This window comes from Podarcis erhardii, assembly GCF_964252035.2.
Source record: "Podarcis erhardii genome assembly, chromosome: 5".
Lineage (NCBI taxonomy): Eukaryota > Metazoa > Chordata > Lepidosauria > Squamata > Lacertidae > Podarcis > Podarcis erhardii.
In genome coordinates this window covers 18,263,912-18,286,967 of record NC_138509.1, presented here as the reverse complement: position 1 = coordinate 18,286,967, position 23,056 = coordinate 18,263,912, and the positions used below count along the sequence as shown (strand labels likewise).

The window sequence follows — 23,056 nt, the reverse complement described above, 5'->3', positions numbered from 1 at the left end:
AAGCTTTCCCATCTCCACCATATATACCATTTCATTCTGTAAATCATCATAAATCTGTCTGTCTCTTTAAAAATTGTATACCACCCTTCATCCGAAAATCTCAGGGTGGTTCACAGCATAAAAATACAAGGTAAAAACAAACACAAAATACAGAATAAAAACAAGAAGGAAAAACAGAACGAAACAATAATGTCCCCTAAGTCCTAAACCAGTAATAACTACCATCCCACTCTGCAATTGCAATGATTACCCAATTAGTAAACATATATTGAAATGAAAAAATGGGTGAGAAGACGAGATTCCACCTTTAAAAACTGTTTAACCAACTTCTCTATGGGAATGCAAAATGGCAATGATTCAGGTATGTTATGTGATCACCTACCACATACTTAGGGTTTTAAAAAATCATATTAATCCCAACTGCTCTCCATTTAGTACCTTTAGCATCTCTGCAGTCCTTTGCAAACAGTAAAAAAGGACAAGTGCTGGTGTAACATTGTAGCTAAGAGAATGATCTGTGGTCCAGGTCAATGGTTGAAATCTTACAGCCATAAACTTATTAGGTGGTCTTAAGGAAGGCGTATACAGTGGTACCTCAGGTTAAGTACTTAATTCGTTCCAGAGGTCTGTTCTTAACCTGAAACTGTTATTAACCTGAAGCACCACTTTAGCTAATGGGGTCTCCTGCTGCCCCTGAACTGCCAGAGCACGAAGTCTGTTCTCATCCTGAAGCAAAGTTCTTAACCCGAGGTACTATTTCTGGGTTAGTGGAGTCTGTAACCTGAAGCATATGTAACCCGAGGTACCACTGTATATATATTCTCAGTCTCAGCTGCCCACCCAAAATGTGGGGATAATAATACTGGCTTATTTCCAATGGTTACTGTGTTATAAGACTATTGTGATAATGCTTTGTGTGCTATATAAATGTATTTCTACAAGTTGCCACCAAAACATCACTTAAAGCAAAATTCAAAGACAAATGTTGAGGGTTCACTTCAGAAGAAACAACTTGGGCAAGAAAGTTGCAGTGAGACCAGATTCTTTTTATGTTTGTTCATCAGCACATCACAAATAATAGGAGAGGTCCTTGGGACACTGCTGGGGGACCAGCTTGAGCTGCCAATTGCCTATAATGTCCTATATTTTCAATGTTACAGATGAAGGCTGGAAAACCCATCACAGCGATACAGTTTTTTGCAGCCTCCTCCTGGTTAGAACAGCCATTAGGTTGGAGTGGAAAATGGGAAGTGGGACAGAAGCTGGCAGGCAATCTAAGGCGGAGGTTGGCAGGTCTCTGGCTTCTTGGAGTTCTTGTAAAAACCCAAACCGGATCCAAGATCAAGGATAGCCAACATGTTGTCATAGAACTGTAGAGTTGGAATGGGCCCTGATGATCATCTAGTCCAACCCCCTGCAATGCCTGAAGGTTTGGACTACAGCTGCCATCAGTCCCAGCTAGCAAGACCAATTGCCATGGATGATGGGAGCTGTAGTCAACAATATCTGGATGGCACTATGTTGACTATCCTTGCTCAGGATCTACCATCCAGACCAAGGCAACTACAATGAAAGAACAGGCTATCTCTGAGCACATACGGAGTCCAGGAACTTGTTGTCAGTACCAGATCTTAACTGAGCTCAGAGTCCTTTCCATGCAAAAATCTACTCCCAATTAGCTTTCTTCATTTCACCAGCCTAATTTAGGCCCCATCTGCACTATGCATTTAAAGCAGTACCATGCCACTATAAATAGCGCTTCCCCCAAAGAATCCTGAGAATTGGTTGTTAGGAGTGTTGAGAGTTGTTAGGTAACCCTTATTCCACTCCTAACAAACTACAGTCCCCAGGATTCTTTGGGAGGAGCCATGCCTATTTAAAGTGGTATGATATTGCTTTAAATTCATAGGGCAGATGGGGACTTGGGTGGGAACAGTGGTTTTTCGATTGCTATTGTTAAGCAGTTAGAATCAGATATCCTTGCCGATCTATGGCAAATTGCCTAGAAATCTACCAATAAATCCTGGTCTACCTTCTGTCCACCCCAGTGTAGGTGATGAGAAGAACAAAAAGGGGACAGGAAATACTGTGGGCAGAGTGACTTGAGGGAGGCTGGTGTGCACATGCACCATACAGTGTAATTCTCTGCTGCTATCTGTGCATCTGTTGTGATTTTTAAAAGCACAACCTTGAGACTCCTTCATTTCGACAAAGTTATTTTCCACAAGATGAGCTTAAAAAGGGAACTGCTTCCAGTCATACTTCAGTCAATCTGTCAGCTCATGCAAGTTGGAACAGGATAAGACTGTGTAATATGTGGCAGAAGAAGTCATTCAAATGTCACTTGTGGGAATGCAAATGCAATTCGGTGGTCAGGCATGTGTATGACTACTTGAGACCTTTGGTCCTATGCTCAGCCTTTCCATGCCTGGAACTAAGCGATTTAGAGCCCTGTGGTAGGGATGCAGGTGGCGCTGTGGGTTAAACCACAGAGCCTAGGACTTGCTGATTAGAAGGTCGGCGGTTTGAATCCCTGTGACGGGGTGAGCTCCCGTTGCTCAGTCCCTGCTCCTGTCAACCTAGCAGTTCAAAAGCACATCAAAGTGCAAGTAGATAAATAGGTACTGCTCCAGTGGGAAGGTAAATGGTGTTTCCGTGCACTGCTCTGGTTTCACCAGAAGCGGCTTAGTCATGCTGGCCACATGACCCGGAAGCTGTTCGCCGGCTCCCGTGGCCTATAGAGTGATATGAGCGCCGCAACCCCAGAGTCAGCCACGACTGGACCTAATGGTCAGGGATCCCTTTACCTTCACCTTTATAAGGTATCTACCCTGGTTGCCCTGGGCTTCCCACAGTGACACAGAAGTGCTTGGATGATGATGACGATGATGATGATGATGATGATGATGATGATGATGATGATGATAAGGATAATAATAATTTATTTATACCCCGCCCATCCGGCTGGGTTTCCCCAGGATTTCCTTCTCTGTGACTATACCCGCTTACCTCAAGTTGTAACCAGTTGAGGTTAGTTGCTCTAGGAGCAGTTCATGGGAAAGTTTGCAACCCAGAGATTCCCACCTTGCTTTTTAAATCTCTTGAATCAGGGATGCTAGTTTTTCCTATCCATTGCCATCCTCCCATCTCAGTCTCCATACAGGTGTTGTACGCCTGAAACCCCCTTAATTTTAACAGGAGGGGGCACAGATGATAGGCTGGAGGGCAAACATGTGGATAAAGGCATGGTTTGACTCCAAATTGAGCAGATAATGATGATGAATATTAGCCCACCCTTCACTCTAAGGTCCCAGGACAGGTCACAACATTAGAACACTATTAAAAACACTTTAAAGCAACTTACAATCACAAAAATAAGGTGAGTCCTAAAAATATATAGCTCAAGTGTCAAAAGCCAGGCTAAAAAGGTGCATCTTCAGCATTTGCCAGAAGATGTATTATGAAGGTGCCAGGAAGGAGTTCCACAATTTAGGAATGCCACAGACAATGCGCTTTCCTGGACCAAACCCATCCCCTGAGCCTCTGAGGACAGAAGAACCAACAAGAGGATGCTTCTATCAATCTTAGCACCTGAGAGAGTCCATAGGGAAGGAGGCAGTTTTTCAGATATTTGGGGCCTAAGTCATTTACAGCTTTAAATACTAGCACGAGCACCTTGAATTGGGCCCTGAAACAAACTAGCAACCAGTGGAGCTGTTTTAAAACACAGGTTTTATCTGAGATTTAAATGGAACCTCAACCAGAAGCCTGGCTTCTGCATGTTGGTCCAATTGAAGCTTAAGAGTCCTCTTCAAGGGCGCACGTAGAGTGCATTGCAATAACCCAGCCTGGAAGTTACCGGAGCATGGTGTACAGTGGCAAAGTCATCTCTATCTATTCCCAAAGGAGCTGCAGCTGGCAAACCAGCCAGAGCTAAAAAAGGTGATGCCTGCTATCTTACTATAGAATAAACATGCAAGTGTGTCATCATGCTACAGCTTGCTTGGCTGCTGACAGGTGAAGCACAAAGAACAAAGCTTCACTACAAGGTAGTCCATATGGGTAAGATGAAAGGGTGTTGGGTGCAAGACTGTCCACATGGGGAGACAGCAAAGGAGCACCAAAGCAGCATTTGTTAAATGATAACTTCCATCCCAAAGAGCTTTTTTTTTTTTTTTGGCAGCGCTGCCTGTACCTATTTAAAAGGTGCAGTTGGAGGACGGTAATTAAGAGTGGGACGGGCTTCTACCACCCCCGCCCTTTCCCTTGCAACTCTTGAACAGAGCCAGGGAGCGGCTTGGAGAAAGAGGGAGCTCCTCCTCCCGTTTGCCTCGCCTTACACATTTGCCAAAGCAAAGGCTCTTTTGATTGACGGCCAGGGCGAGCTATGGCGGAGGAAGCTGCGGCGGGGAGCTGGGAAGGCGAAACTTAGCCGAGCAAAGGCGCAGCAGCAGCAACAACAGAAAGGATCCAAAGCATGGAGCAAACAACGGCGGCAGCAGCACGAGTGGCCATCGCCCTCATCCCTTCCTCCTCCTCCTGCTAGGTGCTTGTTGCCTCCCGCTTTTGCACCCCTTTTCCCTCCTCACTTTTTCTCCCTTCCTTCCTTTCCCCCCGCTTCTCCATTGCTGGGGGCGGGGCGGGCGCCCGCTTTCTTCTCTCCCGGAGCCGAGAGGAAGGCGGCCGCAGGCAAGGCAGGGAAATGCATTTCCTGCACCCAGGAAAAACTGCAGGAGCGGCAGAAGCCCGGTGCAGCAAATATGGCTGCGTGCGGCTGCCGGGGCTCCTGAGCGGAGGCCCTGGGAGGAATTGAAGCCTCGCCCCCCCCTCGCTTTTCCACCGCCACCCCCCCTCTTTTGTATAAACGGGGCCTCTGCCCTGCAAGAAAACACCCCAACAACTCTGGGTGGGAGAGAAGTTGGTTCGAGCTTTCATTTTTTTTAGGGCCGAGATGAAGCGGGGAGCCCTTTGCCCAAAGCGGAGCCAATTCGGAGCTTGCAGCTGAACTCTCCAAGCTTTGGCAGGGAAGACAACAGAAGAGGGGGAGGGGAAATAAAAGGAGAGGGTCCCCCCCTTTTCTCTCGTAGTAGGGGGGAGTTGGTGGGTGGCAGGAGGTGCCGAACTGTTAGGGAACGCAGGAACCGCGCCAGCCTCCGCCGTCTTCAGCGCGTGATGACCCGGTGCAGGAAAGGTATTTTTTAAGAGCTACCTGTTTGATTTGGAGTTTGGGGATTCAGAGGGAAGCGAGGGGTGGGTGGGCTTGATCGAGGAGGCAGCGAAAGAGCAACAGTTGTTTTCCCTTCTGCATAACTTTGCCCTGAGTGTGTGCAAAAATAAGTCTTTTTTCCCCCTCACTCTTTCCCCCCTTTTCTCTTGAAATCTTCTCCCCCGGAGTGGCGACTTTGAAGGGGGGCTGGAGGCGGAATGTAGCCGCTCTTTTGCGCTTGCTTTTGCGGTGGGAAAAGGAAGAGGGGTCGTTGGATCTTTGTCTGGAGGGAGGGAGGAGAGCAGGGAAGAAATAGAAAAGTTGTTCAGCTCCCTTTGATTGCAGGGGGTGGGCGGGGCCTGTTCTGCGGGAAGGAAGGAAGGAAGGAAGGAAGGAAGGAAGGAAAGAAAAAAAAAAGGCAGGCAGGCAGGGAAAGGAAAGGCAAAGGCGCAACGCACCATAGCCAAGCATCTTCTCTTTGTCACTGTGCCTCCGGCGCGCGCACCGGGCGCGCGGCTCTTCCTCCCGGGAGGCGAGGAGTTTGGCGAATTACTTTCGGCGGGGCTGCAGCGCCAGCCTCCCGGCTGCCATGGAGCCGAAGCACAAGGAACTGCTGGCCCAATGTCACCAGAGTCTGGCCCAGGCCATGACGGAGGTGGACAAGGTGATCGAGCTGCTGGATGCTGCGGGGACCTTGAGCCCCAACGACTTGCGGGAGCTGCAGGAAGCCGGGATGGTAACGGGAGGAGGAAGCGATGATGGAGGGAAGGAGGGAGCCTCGGCAAGCGCCTGCAAGGCCGACGTGCTCATCAAGCTGCTCCTGGCCAAGGACCGCGACCACTTCCAGGACCTGCGCGTGGCCTTGGAGAAGACGCAGCCTCACCTGCTTTCCATCCTGTACCTGAATAACGGCGTGGCGGGCGCGCAGCCTGGCGAGGCGGCTGGTGAGTGGGGCTTGGCATCACTCGTGGGGGGAAGCCTGGGATACAGGGACCAAGGGAGTGCTTTGCCTGCTTGCATTGATTCAGGGAGCCAGGAGGAAATGCATGGTAGCACACTTCAGGCTGTAAAGTATTGGTGGCAGCAGTAGAAGTATGTAGCATTACTGGCAGATCGCCCCTCTCCAGGCAGTGTGACACGTACGAAGTTAAAGCAGTAGCGCCAATTGCAAATAATGCAAACCAGAGGAGAAAAATGCACCCAAGAGCAATAGAGGAAAACACAATAGATGCAAAAAGCTCCGTTTAAAATCTGTTGTTATTAATAGAGGGCGTCAAACGTCTGTGCAGTGGAAAAGGATGTCACATATTAGCACTGCTGGATGTGACTGATGAGAGTTGTGGTTCAAAACATCTAGAGAGCACCAGGCTGGAGAAGGCTAGGAGGGGTAGACACACGTCGCCTAAATGGTTTTCGACTCTACTGCTATTTGGTGTGCATGTGTGAAATGTAGGCATGCAGTTTTCAACATGATTGTATCAAGTTTTTAAATATATACTGATGACCATGTAGGCCAATAGATTTATAACAGGTGCTGCCAGTGCTTCCTGAAGAAGCCCAGTGCAGTGTTGAGGCAGGAAAAAAATAAATAGGGAGCATGAGGGGAGGAAAGGCTACTGGTCTCTCATCCATTGGGCTTTGCAGAAGGTGCCAGCAGCAACAAGGCACTTCTTCTGCCTTCCACAGAAACTCAGCACAGGGGCAAATTTTGTTCCCTTCCCTGAGTGCTTTGCACCTGCCACAGAACTTGGCCAAAGGGTTTTGTGGAGATGGCAAACAGCAAAGCCAAAATGTGTGGACCCCTTCCACTAAAACCACGCAATATGTCACTGTGTCCAGATCCAAAGGATCCCTACAGTAATGGGAGGCAGAAGATTGACTGAGATCTGATGGTAGTTTTATCTATACTCTGATTTAGGGGTTGTTATTGTTCCTAATCTGCTTTTTTCCTCCTCACTATTATGTTCACGAGCCTTGCTTCTTTTCTGCAACAAGGTGCCTCTACTTGTTGAGCAAGTACAAATGTTGAAGCAGATATTGCTTCCTGATATTACATTTTTGGAGAAGCTGCATATTTGTTTAATTAATGCCTTTAACCATTATTGTGCCTGGAAGGCAGTGAATGTATTGGTAAGTGGAAAACTGAAATTTTGCCCTCCGTCAGCAGTGCTGTTACATCCAATGTGGATGAGCCACTAAAATCATCAGGGCCAATTGCAGTGTTGAAATTATTTCTGTTGGTGGATGACTGAACTGGAGTGGTCTGGTGGAATACAACAGGACTTGACTTCATCCATGGGTAGAAAGGCAACAGAGCCTTTCTGTATGCTTTGACTATTCTTGCTTGGGAAGTGAGAGGAGCTAAGAGAAGTTTCGTTTTAATTATGAGTTTGAAAGTTGTCCACATTTCCTCAATGCAGGAACCTTCTGCAAATACACCTGTGCCAAGACGCTTATCTGCAGATTGTCTCAGACAAAGGCATAGTTTAGTGGGCTACTGTAGAGACAGTGGTCTGATGCAGATTGGGGGTGTAGGATTCTCTCCTTCACTTCAGGCTCCCCCCCCCCCCGTACCCATTTCCAGTATCGGAGATTGATTGAGGGGCAAGAACAGCATTTGAAATTCGCCAGGTGCATTTTGCACCTGGCTACCAGCCACTTGCAACCAAGCGAAGATGCTTGCATGCAGGGATGGGTGCCTGACGTCTCCACCATCTGGAGGTGCATGCCTGGGGATCCTTGGATCTGGCTTGTTTTCACACACTAGCAACACATCCTGTAGAATTCTATCAGTGAAATTTTATCTGCACAATCAGAACAAATTTCAGGAACCCAAAAGTTGTATTGAAAAATATGATTTTTTTGTCTATAATTTTTATTAAGTTTTCTATTTTACAAGTTAAAATAGGTATTCATTAAACAACCATAAAATGTGTGTGACTTCCCTTCTCTTTCCATGGTTCAATTTGCATATCATAAATCCCTGCATATTTTACATAAACTAAACCATTCAGTATTCCATTAATACATCCCTCACAACTTGTGTACACTGTTGAATTTTCTTAATGCTGCCAATGTTTTCAAATGTACACAATTTCCCCCATATATTCAATAAACATTTTCCAATTTTCTTTGAATGTATGCTCTTCTTTTTCTCTTATTCTATATGTTAGGTCCACAAGCTGCACATATTCTATCAATTTAAGTTGCAATTTTTCTTTAGTTGGGACCTCGCTCGTTTTCCATTTTAGGGCTAACAAAACACAGACGTAGTGGCATACATAAATAGTATTTTTTGACACCTGGAAATTTCCATCTGAATTATCCCCAGCAAAAAGGACTCTGGGGTTTTTTTTTGGGGGGGGGAGTACTTTTAAACATTTCTTTTCAATTCGTTATGAATTATTTCCCAATACTCCGTTACCCTTTTACAGGTCCACCACATGGTGGTGGAAAAAGAAGACTTTTGAGCCATCTGCCCCCCAAATGGCAACTGGACATTCTGTTTTGACACCTGCAACCCTGGTTTAATGAACCATTTGGTGCCTAGCTTATATATCTGAGTTTCTAACACTGGGAAGTGCTTGAAGGCACAGACTGTCACCTGCTCGAAAAATCAGCCTATATAACAGAGCACTTATAAACAAGTGTGTCTGCCACTATTATATCTGATTTGACCCTCAAAGCAACTTGCATCCAGTTCCTTAGGGTACACTCCATTCGCAAGGGGTAGTGAAATGAGCTCCAAAGAAAGTCCAAGATCCTGTGCCAACATTTGAGTTTCCATGAGAAACAAGCCAATATGGGAAGAATTGTGGAACAATACAACAACCATGTGAGGCAGGGTAGGTTGAGACTTGCCTAAGACTCTCTTGATTCATCTTGGGGGCAGTGAATATAGAGAGGAAGTTTCCGGACCACTTCTGACATTTTGAGGAACTTTGCTTTATTATCTGTAATATTTGACCTAGACTTGTTTGGCTAACATTCTTTATTATAGAAATGTCTTACGTAACTTACTATGTTAGATCTGGCATCCCTGCATCAGACCTAGCAAAAAATGGCAAACATGGCCATTAACCCTCTCTCAAACAAGTTGGCGAGTGTCTGAGGTAAACTGGAGCCGGTTCCCTTCTGTGGTATCTGTTGTGCAAATACCTCAGAGGCATATTCACCCTCTAGTGGAGACACTATTTCACACAAAGGACACCTCCTTGTGAATGTGGTGGCCTCAAAATAAATATTCCTGAGGTGCTTTTAGCGATGACTTGAGTAGGATGTAGACGGCAGTTGAGACACTATGGGGCAGCTAAGTGGTAACATCTCTCTCAAGTTAATTTCCAGTTCCAGCAATCCTTGAGGACGCTGCTGGGTTTCTTTCTCCAAAGGATTTTAAACTGTGCATTTGGGATTATAGAGCCTGTATATCTTTGCCGTTTTCATCTGCCTGGGTCAGAATGAGAATTGGGAATAATAATAATAATAATAATAATAATAATAATAATAATAATACAGTGGTGCCCCGCAAGACGAACGCCTCGCAAGACGGAAAACCCACTAGACGAAAGGGTTTTCCGTTTTGGAGGCGCTTCGCAAAACGAATTTCCCTATGGGCTTGCTTCACAAGATGAAAATGTCTTGCGAGTTCCTGTGGGGTTTTTCCCCTTTTTCCCCCCTTTTCCTAAGCCCTAAGCCGCTTATCAGCTGATCCGCTAAACCGCTAATAGCGCTAATCCGCTAAGCTGTCAATGGGCTTGCTTCGCAAGACGAAAAAAACGGTATACGAAGAGCCTCACGGAACGGATTAATTTTGTCTTGCGAGGCACCACTGTAATTTATTAATACCCCACCCATCTGGTTTTGTTGGAAACCACTCTGGGTGGCTTCCAACATAACATTAAAAATACAATAAAACATCAGGCATTAAAAACTTCCCTAAATGTTGTGGATTTTGCTGCCACAGATTGATATGGCTACCTCTCTGACAGTTATTATTCTAAACTGTCATCTTCGTTAGTGCTGACAGAGCCATGTGTTAGATTTGGGGAGGCTCCTTCATTCTGAGGTGATTTTTTTTCGGGTAAACATTTCATATGCTTTTAACTGATGCAACTTTCTTCTAAATAACTGTGGGAGTTGTTTTCCTATGGTGGTGCTGAGGGAAATCTGTTTTGAGGGGAACATTTAGGCACCTTTACAGATCCCCATGGTTCCTTTGGGGTTCCTTGCAAGTGTCTTCTTGCCTTTAATTTGGAGTTCAGGCCTACCTGAGTCCCTCACCCTGAGGACAAACCTTCGTTTTGTGACCAGTTCTCTGTGACTGGGTCATTGCAACCCCTGAAGAGGTGACTTGTCTTTTTTTTGTATGTTAGATATAAATGATTTTGAGGAGATATGGAGGGTGTTTGTAGAATTTGTACTGTTAAAACAGAAAGGGGTCAAACCACCGCAGGAGGTGTTGAAATTTTGGGAGGTTGGATAGTTACAATGGAATGGTCTCAGTGGTGGGGTGCACATTTTTATTCTTATTTATTTATGATTATTACTTTGTCAAAATACAATTAAAAATTAAAAAAAATAACTTTTATAAAAAAGATATAAAAGCCAAGGAAAGCATTTCTGCATATCTATAGGATAAAGAAAATGCATATATTCTGACTCTGTCATGTTTGTTTCCATTTGGCTTAGCCTAAGGCCCTTTCCCTCAGCCAGCCGTCTCCTTATTTAGAGTATAGTTAATGAAGGAATTTAGGGCAAACACAATTAAATTACAGGCTTGTTTGGCGACAGCCAATCATCTCTTTGAATGCTCTTGCTGGAGTTTAAAGTGATAAACAGTTTACTGTGTTTTGAATATGTGGACAGGAACCAAAATGTTAAGGCTTCTGCTCTCCTTTGTGAGTATTCTGTGTTTGTAACGTTTAATGCCGTGCGGTCAGAGAAGGGTTGCTATTTGCCGTATCACTGTCAAGATAGCTGCATAAAATCATCGTGGTTATTTGGATAGTATTATGGCGTACATAGAAGAAAATGTGCATGTGTGTGTAGTTGGCACAAAATCTAGGATTTTGGGAGGCACATTGATTTTAAAGAGAAATGTCATGGGCAGTCTTCTTTCTCTGTGTGTCTGATTTCCTTTGGGGCTTTGTTTGAAGTGAGAATGGCGGTGCTTTTTTGGGGGGGGGGTTAGACCCTTAGCTAGCCTGGAAGCCACTTGCAGTCCTCCAGAGCTGGCCCTACAGTAGGAGGAGACTTGAGAAGTTTGGCAGGACATGGCCTGTTTTTCTATCACAAGTAATACTTTTATTATATATGTTGCATTTATTATTTGTGTAGCTCCACTAGGGCATGTGGTAGGGGGCAGTCTGCTAGTGACACATGGCTATAGCTACCTGGGTAGCTCAGCTGATTAGAGCAAAGTGCTGATAGCACCAAGTTTGCAGGTTCAGTCCCCATACGGAACAACTGCATATTCCTACATTGCAACGGGTTGGGCTAGATGATCCTCAGGGGCTCTCCCAACTCTACAATTCTATGATATTGAGGTTGCCCAGGGTCAGTCCTACAGAAATCCAGCAAGGGTGAATGCCCCCTGGCTAGCAAGGGGAATGGCAGCACAATCTTCTTCTTTCTGAGTTCTAGAAAATTGAAGAGGAGCTAAGAAGAAGCTGGAGCTTCTTAGGCTGTTCATTTCAGTTATTTTACCTTTTCCAAATTCCATTGTAATTGAGCAAAGACCCAATCTCACTCCTGAGCTCCCTCTGCACCTGTCGCAGGCAACCACAAATAGTGGCTACCTAGTAAGCCAAGCCAACATTAGGGGATGCCAAATATTTTTGGCTGTGCTACCATTCAAATCCCAGTTACTTACTTTGCACCTTTGAGTCAAATACAGAATTGCAACTAAGGAGCTGGAAGCCAGTTTTAGCTACCTAAAAAAGCCAGGTCCCTGCTCCAAGGAGAAGGTGTGGTGTAAAGGCGAGGATAAGCAAATGCAGTTTTGTTGCCCAGCAACTGTTATGACTTAAATAAGAGTTGCCGGGCAACTAGGCGCTCCTGATAAGTCTTATGGATGACTCATCTCAGTTGTCACAATTTTTTTTATGTCTTCATTGGTAAAACATACCTCTAGTTACGAACTTAATTCGTTCCGGAGGTTCGTTCTTAACCTGAAACTATTCTTAACTAGAGGCGTGCTTTCGCTAATGGGGCCTCTTGCTGCCGCTGCGCTGCCAGCACATGATTTCTGTTCTCATCCTGGAGCCAAGTTCTCAACTCGAGGTAACGTTTCTAGGTTAGCGGAATTTGTAACCTGAGGCGTTTGTAACTCGAGGTACCACTGTACTTCTGAATAATGTACATTAGGCTGCAAGTCCCATTTTGCTCAATGAACCTCTCTAGTAGCAGACATAGGATTGCAGCTTTACTTAATTGCTTTGGCAGAGTTAAAAATAATAGTGAAGTTACTAAATTGAGGGCATTGTGTCTGACAGCCTTGTAGGTTGGCTGGGAATACCAAACGGAAATGTGTATTGGATGACAAAGCAAAACTTTTGCTCAAAACACACACACTCTGTCTTGATGATGTGGTTTTTTTCTGAGTCATAGCTCTGATGCATTGCAGTTATTAAAGCATGACCAAATAAAAAAATAACATCTTGAAGGACAAAACCTGAATCTGTGTTCTGAGCGTTAGCAGTTTCTTGATACAGATTTGGAGATAGGAGTTCTGTATATACATTTTAACAATCTTGCCTGTAGACTCCCAGACATCATCATCATTATATGAAATGCGCTAGTCTGATTTTTTCCAGTTTAAGTAACCGAACCTCAATATGATTGCATGTGTCACTTGCTATTGGCTTGCTGGTGCAAATAGATCAGTCACTTTCCTGCATTCATCAGCGGAATGTATAGAAGAAAACTGAGGGAGTGGGCAAGGTATATTATCACACTGCTCTGTCACAAGTTCATACAGCATAATTTACTTCCTCATTGACAACCATGGTGGGAAAAGAGAATGTCTTGGTTTGCATATAGTGTCATGAAGATGAGGTTTTTAAGCAGAGGTTGAATGGCCATCTGTCATGGATGCTTTTGTTGAGATTCCTGCAGTGCAGGGGGTTAGACTAGATGACCCTCGGGGGTCTCTTCCACCTCTACAGTTCTATGATTCTATGAGCAGCAACAAGTCTCAAGCTTATGTACTCTGCTCCCCTGTCTTAGAACGTGGCTACAGTAAGATCAGAAGCTTCCAGTTCCATTTTAGTGTTACATGTTAACCCTAAACTGTGGTTAATCTTAACAATAGTTGGTGAAATGAAATGGTTCAAAGATTTATTCATTCATTCATTCATTCATTCATTCATTCATTTATATCCTTTTCCCAGGCCAGGATTCAAGGTGGCTTGCGCAAGTTAACGCACATAAAATACAGAAAGCTAAAAACATATAAAAGATAATAGTTAAAAAGTGATGAAACCATAACAGGATTAAAACTGACCCCAAATTAAACTTTTTTTTAACAGCTTAGTAAAACTTCTGATAAAAAACTTTAAAAGTACCAGGGGAAAAAATGTAATGTGTTCCTACCCCCCACCTCTCAGGGCTCATTCTCCTTGCAAGTCAGTTTTAAGAGAACATTTTATAACACCACAACACAATAATAATATAAAATACAAATACAGAATTAAAAGTCTGCAGTTAACTCCCCCCATAGCAAATTAGCTAAATACGGCCAGGAATAAAAAATGTTTTCAAAGTTATTTTAAAAGCCATCAATGATGATGCCATACCAGGAAGATTTCTGGTTATAGCAGTAGTGGCTCCTGGTAACATGTTGTGAGGAGCAAAGGAATCCCCTTCTGAAAAAGGGTGCTACTTTGCTTGGCTGGCGCGTATAAGGATGAATCTCCTAGGCAGGGTCAGAACATCCTTTTCTGGGATTTGCAAGGTTCTCTTCAGTAGTGTGTTATGTTTTGGGGGGGGGATTTCAGTATGCTCCCAAATGAAACGCAGTGAGGGGTTCCATTGAGCATATTTGCAGATCAAATTATTGGAGAATGCATTTATAAGACCACGCACTATTGACTGGCTCTGGGACCTGTTAATGTCTTGTGTTCATATGTCAGGGAGAAAACAAATTTTGCACTTGGACTACACTGAAGGTGTTCAGGTTTTAGTTAAAGGTGCAAAGAGTCAGGGAACCATAACATGTTTTTGTGGACTATATTGGAGGTATGAAGTTACAGGTGCGTGCATACACACACACAGCTGGAGAAAATAATAAACACCAAGGTTAGTGGGAAATGAAATGTGAAAAACTGTAGACAGTGACAATTCACAAAACAGTGGTTGATAACACAGACATTGTGGCATTGGTCTGCCAATTAGCACACATAATGCGTTGGAAATCCACTGCCTCAGATTAGTCTGAAAGTAATAGTATTGACATCTCTTGATGTAAACTCAGCTGTCTCCCTGCATCAGTGACTCCTGTCTATGAGTCCAGATGATAAAGATGTCATCAGTATATGGGGGAAGTTTTTTTTGGAACAGGAGCTGGGAAAGTAGTGTTCTGAGAGAGCCATGAAGATGTTGGCGCCATGCTTGTTCCTGTGACAGTGCCACTGATTCTAAAGAAACATATTCTCCATAAAGCTGAAGTTTTAGCTATGTGTTTCTAATACCTTAATTGTTCCTGTGCTACCGTATTTACGTGAATCTCATGCGCCATCGAACCTAATGTGCACCTCAATTTTCAAAACCTTGAAACCCAAAAAATATTTGCTGGTGAATGTAAATGCATCATCAAAACTAATGTGCAGTCTAATTTTTGTGACATAATTTGGCCAAAAAAGGTGTGCATTACATTCGAGTTAATATGGTAATAACAAACTATTTCTCCAAGTGTGGGTTTTTGTGTTGCCACAATGGAAACATCCATGCACAGAAAGGAGGTATCTCCAGGCTTTGTGGGAGGAGAGTTTTGCAGAAGTTCCAAACAACTATTGTAGGGATGAGGGGAGGTGGGGGGCAGTTTATTGAGGACTGAGCCTATCTTGTTGCAGGGGTGTGTGGAAATGGAATGGAATACTTTGAAACAAGGTGTGACTGGCTTGCTGGAACTCTGAACAGGAGCGTCTTGCGCGATAACATTTTGCTGCAGATTCTGCTCCATTTAATTTAATCTATGTTTTGTTGCTGCTGTTTTCTACTGGTGATAAAATGAATCACTATTTAATTCTGTTGTTGTAATGTTGGGTGGGTTTAGTATAATGAATTGTTGAGAATTTGATTATTCAGATTGTTCCGTGATTTGATAGTTTTGAGTATTCACTTTTGTAACAAACTTGATTTCTCATACAATATTCCATTGTACCAGTTTGAGTGCAGTAATTGCACGGAAAGCATATATAAATAAATCTCACTTGACTTGGAATAAATTATGTAGATGATGTGGGTTTTGTCTGAATTTGCTCGATATATTATTATTATTATTCTTGCTGCATTGGTGATTATGCAGAATTTGGGGCCTTTGCAGAGAGGCAATATAAGCCATGAAGCAGCACATTCCGCATTCCCTGAGTGCTGAAGGGAATAAATATATGAGGACCCCGAAAACTTGGGTTCATTGTCACACACCATGGACTTTCCCTCCATTTTTCCAATGAAAGGAATTTGCAATATCAAGAAAATTTAAAAACAAGGCATGAAATATTTTCTCTTAAAATGACCAGTGTAATGCTTTTAAAGGCAAGGTTTTAAAATGTTGTTTAAGCTTGCCCATTACCCCTTTAAAATGCTTTCAAATAACTATACTGTATAAGACAATCTAGTACTACAATTCCTATATACTATAAACTTGGGCAGCTCTCAAATCAACTCACCTGATTTCTCCATCATCTGCAGCATGTTGAAGAAACAGATGTGTGTTTAGAAAAAAAACCCCACCAAAATCGAGACACAATAATTTCACGTTTCTTTCTTTCTTCAGTTCAGACTGAAGAAACACGCGAGAGAATTATATCAAATAACATGATTTGGTTTTTATGTGACTCGGTAACATGATGCAGTTTTTAGTTGTCCTGTGTTCCATTTAATGTCTGCATGTAGAAGTTTGAGAACCAAGGTACCACTGTATACAGTTCAAGTTCATTTGTTCAAAGCTATACATAGTTAGCATTAACCAGTTGTTAAAGCAGACGACACTGTGTAGACCATGATAGACTCTCCTTCCTTGGAGATTTTTAAGCAGAGGTTGGATGGCCATCCGCCCTGCATGATCTAGTTAATGTTTTTAAGTTGTATTTCAATCAACTTGTTTTTATTATTGGTTGTTAGCCGCCCTGAGCCCGGTCTTGGCTGGGGAGGGCGGGGTATAAATAAAATTTATTATTATTATTATTATTATTATTATTATTATTCCTCTATTGCAGAGGGTTGGACTAGAGGACCTTTGGGGTCCCTTCCAACTCTACAATTTTATGATTTTATAATGCTAACTGGTCTGTATATTTTGGCTGCATTCACATAGCAATTTGTTCTGTTTTCATCACTTTTCCCTAACCCTAAGTTCTGCGTTATATGTGAGCTTCCAAATGATGTAAAAGCTGTTTCTGGAACTATAGTGGAATATAGTGCATGTTTATTTGCTTCGGGGGGGGGGGTGGACTTGATGGAAATGACTGTTAAACTTGTGCTCTGTTCCACAATACTTCTGGAAGTGGCTTTTACATCATGTGATAGCTCATATATACTGTAGAAATAGGAGGAAAGTTGCAAAAATGGAAAAAAGCTGTCGTGTGAATGCAGACTTTGTTATTTGAAGCTAGAAACTGTGTGTGTGTGTGTGTGTGTGTGTGTGTGTGTGTGTGTGTGTAGTTGGGGGATTTGGATACTACTATTAATTGGGGTGGCAAATGCTCCCCTTACTCCCCTGTGGATGTCTATGGGTGACTATTACACATTTCAGATTCTAGAGTGTTGTATGCTCTGTGTTTTGTTTGTGTAAATTGGTCAATTCATTCACAACACGAAGGGTAGAAACTTGAGACAAAATTAGCTGTGATTTCCAGGGAGCCAAACTGTACGCTGCATAATGCATGCAGGAACACTTCAGATATGCTGCTGCTTCTTTGTTAGAAGCCATCTTGAACACTGGATGAAAGCAGGGAATGCATCTCTTTTTGAAAGAAAATAAACAAATACTCCCTTGGTTTTAGCTCTCTTAGCATTGCACTGCCTTATTTAATTGGGGCTGTTTAAGTAGAATTCTTTTTTTGGGGGGGGGGGGTTAAATGCCTGCAGGTGGATTTGTAGAAGGGAGTCTTGTTTGCTATAAATTTCCTTGGTTTGGAGCAAAGTGTATTGCTAATCATTAAAGCACTCTTTTTTCCTATTTGCTTCTTCTGTTGCCTTTCTCTGCGTGGGTGCTTAAAATGCCTAACAAAAAGTGGCTTGAAAATACCGGTACGTTAGGTGTGAAACCATAGAACCACCATCCATTTACTCTCTATAAATGGAATTTTAATGTGTCATTGGTCCATCACACTTAGAGCAGGAACATTGCATTGAAAAAGATACCATGTAATGTACGTTCTGTTTCAACTTAAAATAGGGTCAGTTCTTTTTTAATGTATTTACATAAATATATTTGATTACAAGGCAGACAGTCCCCATGACCCCAAGACTGGCTCTGCTTAACTTATATAGTCACGATACGTTGCCAGTAAGAAACAAAAACTGATAACACATATATTAACTGCTGCAAGAAAAACTATTGTCAGAACATGGAAATCATTACAGTTATTAACTATGGACCAATGATATAATGCAGTTCACAAACAGCATTATTGGAAAAACTGACATAAAAATTAAACGCAGCGAGGCCAAAAGAAACATGGCAATTTTTATGCAGTCTGGTGTGATGATGATGATGATGGATTACACAAATAATGAGGCATTTCATACAATTATAGAACAGTACCACAGTCTGGCATGCATGAAGTATATATTTTAATTTTCCCCCTCCCCCCCATAATTTGACATAAAAGCTAATTGTTATTGATGCAAAATACTTATGCTCACAATCTAAGCAAATACACATCGTTATGCATCATTTCATATTGGTAATAATTGTTGTAATTTTGCTATATACACCTTTACACAACTTTGTGAATATATTCACTAATGTTTGCCTGAGTGTTTTATTGTTTTTAATTTTATGTGATTGTCGCATCCCCCAATGTAAACAAAGATATATCTCAAAAGCAGCCGTGTTAAACAGTTTAAAGATGAAAAGGAATACAAACTCTGCTGCCAAACATATCAGTTTTTGCTTGAGTCTCCGTTTATGGGGCATGCCATTTCTGTTCTGCCTCTGGGACTGCCAGACATCTGCATGAGCACAGATTGCTTATAGGGTCCTTCTAGACAAGCTTAAACATAGCAGTTGTTTCACTAATTCTTGAGGACTAGTGCTCCTATAGTTTTGCCCGGTGTGTGTCACATGCTATGTTTAGGCCCTATAAATGCTAAGCCTTATGTGTAGATGTCTGATGGTGGAATAGACACATGTAATTTGGCTCCCCCTAGTATGTAGGCTGTATACACTTTGCTTCAAGTCAGATACTGCACCAAATCATTGTTTGAACTCAAACATAGCTTAGAAATGTGTGGGCAAACCTGCACTTGCTTCCATGCTTTGATTTTCTCTGCTTACCTGTCCAATTGATAGTGGCCTCCAAGGGCAGAGCAATGACTGTTAACTATGGTTTGTCTGTTTCAGGCATCACACTAAACTGCAGTTAAGCTTTCCTTACCATAGTTTGGTGTAGTGTCTGAATTAAGCCTCCTAGCATTATCCAGGCACAATGTTTTTTGCCTCTTCTGAGCAGAGTCCCAAAGGTGGAGCTTTAATATTCCTGAATGATAGCTAATAGGCTGGACACATTTGAACAATTTTGGACAGAAATCTGTGGCATCAGAAAGCCAACGTGTATTATGTGTAAGTTCTAAACATTTTACCTCCCTGATCTCAGTAGTTAGAACACTCGCACCATTGCTAAATCCTGTAAGGTATCTTTACATCAGTAGTTCTCAAAGGGAGTGGCAGGAGAGACTACCAAGTGTGGCAGGAAGATTCAAGGACAATCAAAGAAACATTTAAACATTTCATTGTAGTACGAAATAGTATGGAATAGGATAGCATCACATATTTTTTTTATTTGCAGATTATGGATAGATACCTTTTCAAAATGAGAGCAAGAACATGAAGCGATACTGAGGACAATCCTAGTTGTGTTTTCCAGGGTATCAATTAAAAAATTGTGGCATGCGCATTTTTTTATTCTGAAAGTGTGGCCCAGAGAAAAAACTTTGAGAACCACTCCTTTACGTGAACAACCGCTGAAGTAGTCATTACACGGATAATAAACTACAGTGGTTATCAGCTACAACTAGAGTACAACAGTCTCCCCATTCATGCAAATCAACCCAAACAGGGCATAATTACAGCTGGCATTAAGCCACTGATTATATATCTGTGCTGTAGTTTAAATTAGTAAAGCTGGAACAGAAAGCAACTTCTGTGCAAAAAATTATGTAACCAGTATGGTGGCGGTGGAAGGAGGGAGAAAATGCTCTTCACTTAATTTACTACATTTTTAAAAAATAATTGTTATAAAATTCTTATAATGGAACAAGCATTATTTGAGTTCTAAGTGGAACACTGGCCACTATCTTGGCTGCTGTGCTTTGGATCATTTGAAGTTTCTGAGTATCCTTCAAGGGCTGCATCACAAAGTGCTTTGTAGTAATTCAGTTTGGAGTGTGGAGTGCAGTTATGCTCATTAGCCACCCCAACCTTCCACCTCAAATGCTTCTAGGAAGTGAAGCCCCCAGCAGAAATTAGTAGAATTACCAGGCCGTGTTACTCAGGTATGAAGATGCTAGCAAGTATCTTTCTGTGCATCTTTCTCCCCTGGCTTTGGTAGTGAGCATACCCCAAGCCCAGATCCCACCCCCCAACGGCAACATTAGTGAGAGTGCCTTTCCTGCTGCCCTCCAGGCATGATAGCAAAGAGTTTCTATCTGTTGTTGAGTGGGGGAGAGGCAATAATACTGGGTTTTTCTCCCCTGTTAACTCCAATGCAATTTGGTAGTTGGTAGAGCATGAGACTCTTAATCTCAGGGTCGTGGGTTCAAGCCCCACATTGGGCAAAAGAGTTCTGCATTGCAAGGGGTTGAATAAGATGATCCCTTGTGGCCCCTTCCAACTCTACAACTCTATGATTCTGTGTCCTTCCCTAATCTGAAGCACCTTCCTCCCCACCTCTCAGTGACATGATAGTCCCCATTTTCAGCTCTGTCAAGGTTTACCTCGCATCTCAATCTCAAGGACATGCTGTGCGTGTGTTTTGTGCCCCCATTCCCCACCCCTTTGAAGACATGAATGGTGTGTGGAGGAAGGCTGTCATTCCCCTACCTGCCAGGGATGTAGGGAAGTATCCTCCCTCCAAATAGGTAAGAGGCCAACAGGGACAGAGAGAGACACACTCTATCCCTAGCGCATCACGTTTACATGCCCAAACTTAAGTGATGGAGAGGGGTTGGGAGAGAAAGAAATAAAAGTGGGAGAAGATATATTGAACAGTTGTAAACTGTTGTATATGCAACTGAATAATATTCCTCCTTGAATGCATGCTTTGGAAAACTGAGCGACAGGCTGAGTTATGAGATCATTGTCTATGTCAAGTTTGGTCCATGTACTGAGGTTGCTGTTAGTATGGCCAAGTGTAGAATTCAAAATGGGATTTCTTGCTCTTGGTGACTAAGTCACATAGTTGTTATACTGTAATGAGAACTGTGAGTATTATCTTCAGATTTCAAAGCTCTCCACATGCCCATTAATCTTTCCATCTCCACTTGTGCAGGAATTCCCCTTGCACCCCTCTATTTAGATTCACCACGTGTGTCACCTGTGTTAAATTGTGCACAGCAGCCTGGTGTTGCTTTGATAACTTTGTGATTAAAGTTACCTGGGATTAAAGGACATGGAGAAGACTGAGTGAAATTGATTTACAGTGCATTCCTAACCATTACATTGCATTAAATGGGGCTTTCTTCCAGGGTGCAGCCTTAGTTTCATTTGTCCACAGACAGTTTTTCCGGGTCATGTGGCCAGCATGACTAAGCTGCTTCTGGCAAAACCAGAGCAGTGCACGGAAACGCCGTTTACCTTCCCGCCGGAGCAGTACCTATTTATCTATTTGCACCAAGCAATGGGAGCTCACCCTGTCACAGTGATACCTTCCAATTGGCAAGCCCTAGGCTCAGTGGTTTAGACCACAGCGCCACCCGCGTCCCAAAAGAGGGGTAGGAAGCTTTTAACAAGAATCCAGATTTCTTTTGTTCCCACTCGCCCAGTAGTGACGTGATTCTCAGGCCTTTTCCATTCAGTTCTTGAAACAAGCCAATACTTCTGGGAAAACTATCTATCTCCTTCTGCTTTGTAGGGTCAGCTGACTTGTTGGTTGAAGTTGTAGCTGAAAAACATGGTGATGGTGTCAAATGTGCGTCCTGGCACTTGCATCATTACGGAGAAGAAAATTTGAATGCAGCTGAAGGTTTTAAAAGGCATCTCTTGTTTTGAAGTTTCAGAGATGCCTAAGGAAATAGGGCATGTGTGAAGAAACGCTAATGCCAAGGTTATTTGTGGGTCATGGGATTGTGCGGCTGCCCTGTAGGCTCTGCGTGAAAAGCATTTTGAGCTAGTGGCGGGTGTAATTTCATTAGTTTACTGTTGCATATTTTAAGGAAGTTGTACCAAGATGATGTTTTGCAGCAGCTTCCTCCCCTTCCCCTTTTAAGATGATAGAGCAAAGTGTGGCTTGATATTTTTAAGTTCATATTTTATTATACATTATTTCTGTTGTAGCAATTTCCAGCATTAAACAAATCTGTTCTTCATGAAAGACTTTATTCGATCTAAGACCCCTTTCCTCTCTCAATCCTATGGAGCAAGTAAGTTTTAAAAGGCCTGTGTTATTCCACCTTTTCAGTAACCAGTCTTATAACTGCAGACATTATGCTGGTTTTCCATGGGCAGTTAACCTTTTGGCAGAAATTATCTGAAGAACTATCTGTTCCACCTGGGGCTTATTCCAAGTTTCTTCAAGTACGCCTACAATATAATCATTGGATCCATTTGCCATCTTTCTTTGGCGCCCGCCCCCTGGGTCGCAGTGGCCTCAAAAGTAGCTTGTGCAACTTCCACCAGTCCCCTGCCACTCCCAAATTACCGTATTTTTCCATGTATAAGACGCCCCCTAATTTTTTAAACCGAAAATTAAGAAGTTACGTGTTTGAGCTTTTGGGGGGAGTGGAGGAAGTCACTTCCACCAATCGCTCACCCGCCTGCCCGCCACTGCCGATCGCTTGCCACAGCCATTGCCAATTGCAGCCCTCACCGCAGCCACCAATTGTCTGCCCGCTCCCCGCCACCAGCAGCCCACTTGTCGCAGCCGCCAATTGCCTGCCCGCCTCACCACAGCCACCAGTCGCCTTCCCAATTGCTGCAGCCACAGCCAGTCACCCACCCAATCACTGCTGCCAGTCTCCTGCTTGCTGCTGCCATTAATCACACGTCCCCCTTCTGTGTTCACTATCAGTGTATGAGACGACACCCAATTTTTGCATTTTTTTTTTAAGCAAAAAGCATAGTCATACATGGAAAAATAAGCTTGTTTTTTGCAGAAACAGTAGCAACGAGTGTAGAAAATTAAGTTTCCCCACTGTATATTCTGTGTGCGTAGGTGTCTGCCAGGAGGTGGGGATCCAACCTGCATA

The 23,056-nt window shown here is 43.1% G+C and overlaps 1 protein-coding gene across 18 annotated transcripts in view; it reads left to right on the top strand.

The window, feature by feature from the left end:
* The first annotated feature begins 4,295 nt into the window (after nucleotides 1-4,295).
* Nucleotides 4,296-23,056, top strand: part of LOC309343041 (disks large homolog 5-like) — a 116,877-nt gene continuing 98,116 nt past the window's right edge. For 9 of the 18 annotated variants that reach the window (XM_081864159.1, XM_081864173.1, XM_081864158.1 and 6 more), the window contains exon 1: nucleotides 5,597-6,150. In XM_081864159.1, the coding sequence (XP_081720285.1) occupies nucleotides 5,796-6,150 (355 nt within the window). In that variant the 5' untranslated portion in view covers nucleotides 5,597-5,795. Of the gene's footprint in view, nucleotides 5,192-5,594; nucleotides 6,151-8,974; nucleotides 9,052-10,463; nucleotides 10,552-12,396; nucleotides 12,488-23,056 lie in introns of those variants that run through there. The other 9 variants (XM_081864168.1, XM_081864167.1, XM_081864156.1 and 6 more) reach the window with 6 other exon arrangements.